Raw genomic sequence first — 9,305 nt, forward strand, 5'->3', positions numbered from 1 at the left:
AGAGTAAATCTGGGCAAGGCCATATTGCAGATTTGAGGGAAGCTTTCGAGATTTTGAGGAAATACAAGTTGAAACTCAACGCCTCGAAGTGTGCGTTTGGAGTCGGCTCTGGAAAGTTTTTGGCCCATCTTGTAACTCTAAGGGGAATAGAGGTAAATCCCGACCAGATAAAAGCCTTACAGAATCTGGAAAGTCCTCGGACAACGAAAGAAGTCCAACGATTAACTGGGATGACAGCAGCTCTTAATCGATTTATTAGCCGATCAAGTGACAAGTGCAGACCTTTCTTTCAGTTATTGAAGAAAAGGGAAGGGTTCGAATGGGGAGCAGAATGTGAACAAGCCTTTCAGGATCTAAAGGGATATTTGGCCTCTCCTCCCCTTCTTTCGACTCCAGAAACAGGTGAGTCTCTGATTTTATACTTAGCTGTTTCTGAGCATGCTGTAAGCGCAGTACTTTTAAGAGATAAGGGATCCGAGCAAATCCCAGTTTATTATGTGAGCAAAACTTTGTTAGATGCCGAAACAAGGTATTTGCCCCTCGAGAAATTGGTCCTAGCACTAAGGACAGCAACTAGAAAATTGCCACATTATTTCCAGAGCCATAAAGTTGTGGTCTACACCGAGTTCCCATTAAAATCACTGCTCCGAAAGGCAGATTTCTCGGGAAGGATCTCAACTTGGTCCATTGAGTTGAGCCAATATGAAATCGACTATCAGCCGCGCACAGCAATCAAAGGCCAGGTGTTGGCAGATTTTGTGGCAGAGTTCTCACCAACGGTTGCACCTCTGCCTCCTACGAGAAAGGAGTGTGAAGCAAAGTCTCCTGTAACGAAGAAACAGGCGTTAGCCGAACAAGATCCCCTGGAATGGAAGCTGTTTGTTGATGGGTCAGCTTGCAACACCGGTTCAGGTATTGGAGTTGTGCTTTTACCCCCTGAAGGGTCAATGTTAGAATTATCTGTTCGGCTAGGGTTCAATGCATCAAATAATGTGGCAGAGTATGAGGCACTCTTAGCTGGTTTAAGAAGTGCAAAAACCCTAAAAGCTGAACGAGTTAGGGTGTATTCTGATTCACAGCTCGTAGTCCATCAACTGTCCGGGCAATATGAAACCCGGAGCGAGAAGATGGCGGCATATGTACAGGTGACCAGAGATCTACTTGATACCTTCGAAAGGGTGTATATTGAACAGATAAGTTCTGGGAAGAATGCTCATGCAGATTCATTGGCATGGTTAGCCGCAGCTGTACCATCTGAGTTTAAAAGAAAAATAGCCGTAGAGTATTTGGCTGAGCCGAGCATTGGCAGGAGTGTAGAGATGGTCTTGGACGTGAACCAAGGACCAAGTTGGATGGACCCAATAGTGGAGTTTTTACGAGATGAAGTACTCCCTTTGGACAAAAAGGAGGCACATAAAATCAGGACCAAATCTGCTCGGTTCTGGTTATCCCCAGAGGGAAAACTATATAGGAAGTCTTTTACAGGACCCTACTTGCTTTGTGTGCATCCTGAGATGGTGCAAAAGTTCCTCCACGAAATTCACGAGGGGACTTGTGGAAGCCATGCTGGTGGTCGGTCCATAGCCCATCGAGCAATCACCCAAGGGTATTGGTGGCCGTACATGCAAGAAGATGCTAAGGTGTACGTAAAAATTTGTGAGAAGTGTCAGAAGTTTTCACCAATGATTCGAACACCAGCCGAGGACCTGGTGCTGCTGACAAGTCCCTAGCCGTTTGCTCAATGGGGAATGGACATAGTGGGTCCACTACACAAAGCAACTGGGAATCGAAAATTCCTATTAGTTGCAACAGATTACTTCACTAAATGGATTGAGGCTGAGCCGTTGGCCAAGATTTCTGAACCTATGATAGAAAGGTTTGTGTGGAAAAGCATCATAACTCGCTTTGGGGTACCCTATTCGTTGATTACAGACAATGGGACGCAATTTCAGAAGAAATTCAAAACTTTCTGTGCCCAGTATGGGATAAGAAATTATTACTCGACTCCAGCCTACCCTCAAAGCAACGGACAAGCAGAGGCTTCGAATAAAACGATCCTTGATGGGATTAAAGAAACGTTTGGATAAAGCAAAGGGGAAATGGCCCGATGAATTGCCATTGGTCCTATGGGCATACCGAACAACGCCTAGGAGGTCTACGGGAGAGACCCCCTATTCATTGGCATATGGAACGGAGGCTGTTATTCCATTGGAAATAGGTCTGCCGACCAACAGGACCACTTTGGTTGAAAGTGGAGGAAATGAAAGAGCCTTGGAGATTGAGTTAGACTTTGCCGAGGAACGACGAGAACGGGCCTTGGTGCACTTGGCCTCATACCAAGAGCAGCTCATCAAAAGATATAACAAGAATGTACACCCACGAGAGTTTGGTGTTGGAGACCTTGTGCTACGAAAAGTGCTCGGCAATACTAAAGTGGCTAATGAGGGAAAGCTAGGGGCCAATTGGGAGGGCCCATATCGAGTTACTGAGATTGTAGGCATTGGGGCTTATCGACTGGCAGACCTGGATGGGAAACCGGTGCCAAGGCCTTGGAATGTCCATAATTTGAGGAAGTTTTTTATATGAAAAATACTTTTTCTTTGTACACATCGTGATTGTGTGAGAGTTACGAATAAAACTCTCTTATGTTCTAGTTCTGTTATTTTAGCTGCACGGGGTACGAATAACGCCCTCTTGAGCTCTATAGCTTATGAATAAAGTCGCCTTTTTTTATAACTATTGTTGTTTCTGGTATTTGTTTTAAATACGAATTACGAAGTAAAATTCCCTCATTCGTATTGGGGAGCAGGGTCTATGACATCCATTTAAAGTACGTGACACTTGAACACGAGTTCGAAATACTTGTGTAAATTGAACACAAGTTCGAAATACTTGTGTAAATTTCAAACATTTAAGTACGTGAAACTTAAACGTTTAAAGTACGTGAAACTTAAACTCTACGAGACTATGCAAAGCATATGAATACATGCATAAGCATACGAGAATATGCACAAAACTGTTCAAATCATACAACGAATGTGCACAGACTTAGAAGCATTCAAATATATGCATAAGTACGAGATACTTAAAGACAAGTACGAAATACTGTTAGAATTTTTAAACACTTTGGCTAGGCCCAGAAACAGAAAGCCAAACATATTGTCACAATACAAAGACATATTCACTCATCTTCAGTCAGGTCTTGAACGGTTGTAGGAACAGTTGGAGGAGCTTCAGCTGCAGTTGGATTCTCATCTTCAAGTTGACCACCACTGGCTTCCTTTTGGCCAGAGTTGGTCATATCACTCTGAGGCTCCACTTCGGTAACAGGAGGCTCCGCTGTCTGCACGACCTGTTCTTCATCTCCCTCTTCAACAATTTCCTCCTGATCACCAGCTGCTGCGCTTGGAAGCTCAATGTTGGTCCAAAGTGGAGATGACTCAGGAATCTCTGCTTTTTCAAGGCAGGCCCTCCAAGACGCCACCCAAACTTGATCCTGAATTCCAGGCATCTGGTTTGTGTAGCTCTCTGTGGCAACTTTGATTCCTTCGTTATACCCCTTTTCAAAGGCAGCCTTGGCTTCATTCTGGGACGTCTCGAGCTCCTTCAAAGTCTGGGCAAGACTGTCCTCAGTCCCCTTCAACTGTCCTTTCAGGCCATCTGCAACCCCCTGGGCCTGGTTCCTTTCTCTCTCAAGCCTGATGATGGTACGTTGGAGCTTGGAGTTTTCACTGACAAGTTTTGCTCGTTGGGGCTCTGATTGGCTAAGTTTTTGAGCCATGGCCACCATTTTTTGCATCACCTGGAAACATTCAAAACAATTGTGATAAACATAACTGTTAAGTTCTGTGTACACTATGATCACAAAAAGAAATTTTACCTTGGCGTTGTGGGACATGAAGGAACTGAGAAGATTGTCTGGAGACATTGCAACTTCTTTTTGCATGTCCCCAGGCAACAAAAAGGCCTGGGACAATGCAAGGGCAGTCCCTTCGGTCTCGACAGTGTCCCGAGCAGTGATAGCTCGGTTCCCATGAGAGAAGGAGGGAGCCCATATTGGAGCAGGAGACGAGGAGGAAGGTGGGGGTCTTTCTTGAGGCTGTTCCACCCGTTGACGTTTTTCTCTGTGGATGGCCTCGATTTCTTCTGGGGAAAAGCCAGGAGGAGCATCAGTCTGAGTCTGAGTACGGCGGCCACGACCTTGGCCATCTTGGCCCCGAGCAGCGCCACGACCTCGACCAGGTATGGTGAGAAGACTCCCTAAATCAATTGGCTGGTTCATTGCTGGAGGTGAAGGCGTGTAACCGCTGGAAGAAGAACTTGATGTGGGACTGGAGGCTTCTTCGGCAAGGGGAATTGGTTCGTCGGAGATTGGAGGTGTCCGAGAACGCCTTTCTTCGGGAACAGGTCTTGAAGGACCAGCCGCTGTAAGGTTGTCCGCTGCTCGGGTACGCCGATCAATAAACCCTCCGTATGACGCTTTGTAACTCAGCAGAACCTGAGCCGCTCTTGCTCGGCCAGCAAGGTAAGTCCCTTCGCCGTTGAAAGCAAGTGCTCGCTTGATATCAGCTACGTGCACTTGAGGGGTTATGATATTATAACCCCGGTTAATGTTCGAAGCTGCAGCCGAGCAAAGCATAAATAATTAGAAAGCATGAAAAAGCTTTTCCTATGAAAAAGGACAAGGATTTGAAATTAGGGGAAAGCACTAACGTGGGCTCCCGAATACATGAGGAGCGTGAAAACCAATCACTTGGCCGTCCTCATCTCTGGGTTCGAAGTTGCCTGTGACAATCAGGAAGTCGTCGTCATCCCCTCGAGCAGAGTCAGGGAGTTCAAGGACAAGCTTCTTCCTAGAATCCCTACTCTTTAAATAATATGTGAGGGCATCCCCGGTTCTAGAGATACTATATAGGTGATGAATGTCGTATAAACCTAACGAGGTCCCTAACATCTGATTTATGGTGTTGATGCCCATAACTACTCGGAAGAAGTTGGCAGAGACTTGCATTGGGGAAAGTCTATAATACGCCAAAACTTGGCGAAGCAGAGGAGCCAAGGGAAACCTAACTCCGCCTTCAACGACGGCTACTACTGGAATATGAAGGGTGTCAAAATCGAAGCTTTCACGAATGGCATCCTCAGGAGCCAAAACAGTGGCTACGTTGTCAGGAATCCCATATCGAGATCTAAAATTAGCCATGGTTTGAGGAGTATTACAATGTCTACGAAATCTCCCCATTACCAGAAAACCTTTTGGGGATCTTTGAGGTATAAAGAAAGGGGACGATGAAACCCTAACGAAAGATTGTGAACAATCTACCAAGAGAAAAAGAGCAGTAAGGAGAGGAATGATGACTTACGACAAATAGTCGATTGAATCCCTAAAAGCAGAAAGGAGGAGGTCTTGAAATGATGAACAGAGCTTCAATGGCGGGTAAACCTTGAAATCGCCTCTTTCTGCTGAGGAAGTCTAAGAGAGAGATTGAGATTTTTGAAAATGGGACGAAAACCCACAAATACCCCAAAAGTGGGTGGCGTACGTGAAACGTCATCCCAGACGCCGTTTGAGCGTTCCGTTTTCCCATAAACACGTCTGTTCGTATTTAATGAAACGCAATACGATGATCAACGCGTGTAAAGGTTAGGGCTAAAAGCCTGTGACGGCGACAAGAAAAGATGATTTTTTCTTAAGCAAAGTGATGAAACATTGCACCAATATGTGAAATAGGGTGCAGAAACAAAGTGAATTTGTTCGGTTAAAAGCTTTACTCGTCATCTGAGTAAAATATAAACGAGCAAAGCTGGGGAGCAATTGTAGGGAGGTATTCCCGAGCAGATACATTTAGTTACCAAACACGTGATGTTTGGGAACACGTGGTAAATACGACTGGACTTATCGCCGAGCAGTTCGGTGAATAGCGATATGGACCAGTGATATGAGAAGTCATGGCTATAAATAGACTGTTCGGTTATGATACAGCCGAACAGATGATGTAAAGAACCTAGCACGTGATACGAGTGATCACGGGTTGAAAGCACTGCAATCGATATCCGAATAAATGGTACGTGGGACCATAGTTTGAATATAGACAGGACAGTCATCATGCTAAACAAGTGTTCGGCAATATGAACCAGTGACATGAGAAGTCAATGGTCCAGGAAGGTTGTACGGGCTCAAGGACCAGTTACATGTGAGGTAACTAGTCCAAGCCGTTTGTTCGGCTATGAGATGGCCGAACAAAGATGGAACTCCAATCGAGAGTAAGAGCAGAGAGAATACTCTGGAAGATTCCAGAATAGTCATGTCTCATATAGGGATAAAGATCCCAAGAATATAGGATCTGAGAAAGATACCCAACGAGTATGGGATGTTCGGCTCTTAAAGGAAAAGAATCCTAAAAGGACTCTTTTCCATAAATTGATAAAGGAAACGAGAATCCTTGATATCCTAGGTTTCCTATACGAGTTGGGAGTCCTATGGCAATAGGGATGCTTGGGCACCAAGCATCCGAATGTCTATATAAACAGAGCAAGCCTAGAGGTGAAAGGTACGCAATACACTGCAATCTTATTGCTTTCCTACTGATAATTAGGGTTTGATCATTAGTACGAAATACTAACAAAGGCATCGGAGGGCCTTTGCCACGAGAGGCAAAGGTGCGCTCACTCCTTGTCTGTTTTGCAGGATAAGGGTTTCTCTGACGAATTAGGGTTACGTTCAAGAGGCACGTGGAGCCGCTGCACTCCAGTGCTATTCAAAGCACTACTTGAATTTATCCACCTACAACGACTTATCAAATTTTGATATCCCCAAGGCTTTATCGTTCCAAGGATTAATTGATTTAGACAACGTACGTGTAATCAAATGCATGACGCTTCATCGGGTCTTGGCAATCTTTTCGGACCACAGAGGGAGGGAGAGAATGGCGGAGGATGAGGTGAGAGTGAGTGTGAGTCTCGGAAGACAAGTAGTCGAGTGCCTAGTGGACGGACCGTACAAGTGTAGTGCAGTACGATGATATGATATGACACTTGAGCACGAAAATGCATCAAGTAAGCAATATATAATACATAGTTCAAACAGATGGGTCCATGTCTTAACCTTGGAAGGTTCTATGCTCACGTGTCATCGTTGTTGTCACCGTCCTAACTTTCCTATAGACCTACCTCAACTCCAAATCTTATTTAGGTATTACTGTACCAAGGGTTTCAACAGCCACGGGTAAGTCATGTCAGGCAGGTTAAATTCCGAATACTTCGGAATCAGAGCCAACTCCTTATCTTGACCATCCGAGACAAAGCAATGAGGTTGCCGAAGCCTAGATACAAGCACATCCTAAGGCTAGATCCAGATCAGAGGGGCCGTTCGGGCAGTCGAACACCGGAGGTATCTCAAACTCCATAGATTTTAAGTCTCCTAGACTCACAGAAAACGATTTTTTTTAAAAAAAAAAATTGCCTCGGTCCTCAGAGTTTCTTTTGACAATGTATCCTTTCTAAACAACGAAACTTAAGAGATGTAAAAACAAACTAAGTCTTCATTTGTTTTTAATTTTTTTAATTTTTTTTGTTCAAAGGTTCAATTTCCATTTTTGAAATGACATGGTAAAAATGACGCGGCATTATGACTAGTAGGCGTGAGCGACGTGGCGCTATTAGCCTAGATGATGTAAGTATCACATCATTAATACTTTAGTCATTCCTTCATTTCTTTTTGAACATTTGATTGAAAAATTCATCAAAGACTTAGTAAGAATTGATTTCCCCCAAATGCGTCATTTTAAGGACTAATTAGTATTAAGCAACGTGCGTCCCATGGGGCACGACTCTCCATAGGGTGTTAGCAACCTTCTTTTTTTTTTTAAAAAACGTGGAGGGAGAGAGAAGTCCTAGAACTACTCTAACGGTCAAGCAATACATGTGCAATGTAGCATGATGATGAGATATGTCATGTGAGCAAGATATATGCAGCACGTAAGCACAGTATAACACATAAGTCCTAATCATATGCTTCTGTCCTAGTTTGCAAGGTTCTATCGTTATGTACAAGTGCAGAAGGCCAGTTTTGGTCTCAAAAGGGTTCCCCGGACTAGAGTCAAGATGTACTTCCCATGTCAAGTGTATTGCAAGATAGTGGTCGAATAGTACGATGGCTCATCACGGTCGAGGGTTGCAAGGCATCCCGGGAGAGCTTGTCACCGGTAAACCGGGCAAGATTGCCAAAACACACTGGCGAGGCTTGTGCTGTGTAGAGTGCAAAAGAAAACAGAGTGAATTTTTCGAACGATTTTAAACCTCCCAAAGAAAATGCCTTTCAAGGTTGGCCCTCTTGATTATTCAATACTTTTTTTCTTTTTCTTTTTTTTAAAAGTGCAAGTAAAGTATTGAATAAAAGTCTCCAGCGGAGTCACCACTGTGGGCTCTCCGCTCGACGTGCGCTCGAAGAGTCGCCACCCGGATTTTTGAGATGGATGATCCGAGAAATCGAGAGTTTGTTTGAGAGAAAAAAGGCTTTTGATCTATCGACAACGTTGAGATTTTAGGTTCGGGAGCCATGGTACGAACGGGGAAGGTTTAGTTGAAAAAGCACCCCGCTCGCCCGGTAAAAACCGGTCTCTACTAAGCATTTTAAATGAGGGATTTAATACCATTTGAAAAACTTAACTTTGATTAAAACATGTACGGGAAAGGGACATGGGGTTTAATATAACACATTGGAGTGCTTGTGGTGTGAGATGTACAATATGAAATGGATGAGTAATGTACAGAAAGTGAAATAATAGCATTACAGCAGTCTTCCAATATCATATGAAACACCGTGCGGTTCACCTGTTTACGCATTCCAGAATCAGTTTGTTTTTACATGATAAAACAAACTATAGGTCCACAAAATAGTTTGTTATATTTTTCGAATCTCTAAAAAATGATTTACAAGACCATTTTGTTCATCTTATCATGTAAAATAATGTTAAAAGCTTTTTAAAATGTTGAAAGATTTAATAAAGTCAAAAGATGACTTTTAACATGAAACTTGATTCTGGAATGTACCTGCAAAGAAAAATAGTAAACACACTAAATAGAATAACATAAGAAGGAATATGTACAAGAAATAAAATACTGCACGGTGTAACACACTACACTGTGCAGAATCGTAAAACGCCGCACGGTGCAACATATCCGGTATAGAAACTATTTTTTTGTGCTTTTTGAATATAAAGCTCATTTGAGACCCAAACTCGGTATAGAAAGACCGAGAAGGGCCTCGATTGGCTCCCCTTCAAAGCTAAACGTGGTTTAGCCCA

General features: G+C 43.6%; 1 protein-coding gene across 1 annotated transcript; it reads right to left on the reverse strand.

Moving 5' to 3' along the window:
* Nucleotides 1-2,975: 2,975 nt before the first annotated feature.
* Nucleotides 2,976-4,393, reverse strand: LOC131333541 (uncharacterized). The gene is made up of 2 exons (XM_058368108.1): nucleotides 3,881-4,393; nucleotides 2,976-3,802 (listed from the first exon to the last, which is right to left on the reverse strand). The coding sequence occupies exons 1-2, from the start codon at nucleotides 4,280-4,282 to the stop codon at nucleotides 3,182-3,184; spliced, it is 1,023 nt and encodes a 340-aa protein (XP_058224091.1). The 5' UTR covers nucleotides 4,283-4,393; the 3' UTR covers nucleotides 2,976-3,181.
* Nucleotides 4,394-9,305: the final 4,912 nt, after the last annotated feature.

Source organism: Rhododendron vialii, chromosome 7a (assembly GCF_030253575.1).
Source record: "Rhododendron vialii isolate Sample 1 chromosome 7a, ASM3025357v1".
Classification (NCBI taxonomy): Eukaryota; Viridiplantae; Streptophyta; class Magnoliopsida; order Ericales; family Ericaceae; genus Rhododendron; species Rhododendron vialii.

Excerpts from the sequence above, each read along its gene's own strand:
- LOC131333541 (XM_058368108.1), bottom strand. The coding sequence starts at position 4,282 with ATGAACCAGCCAATTGATTTAGGGAGTCTTCTCACCATACCTGGTCGA. Across the intron at positions 3,803-3,880 it reads TCATGTCCCACAACGCCAAG|GTGATGCAAAAAATGGTGGC; the intron begins GTAAAATTTCTT and ends GAATGTTTCCAG.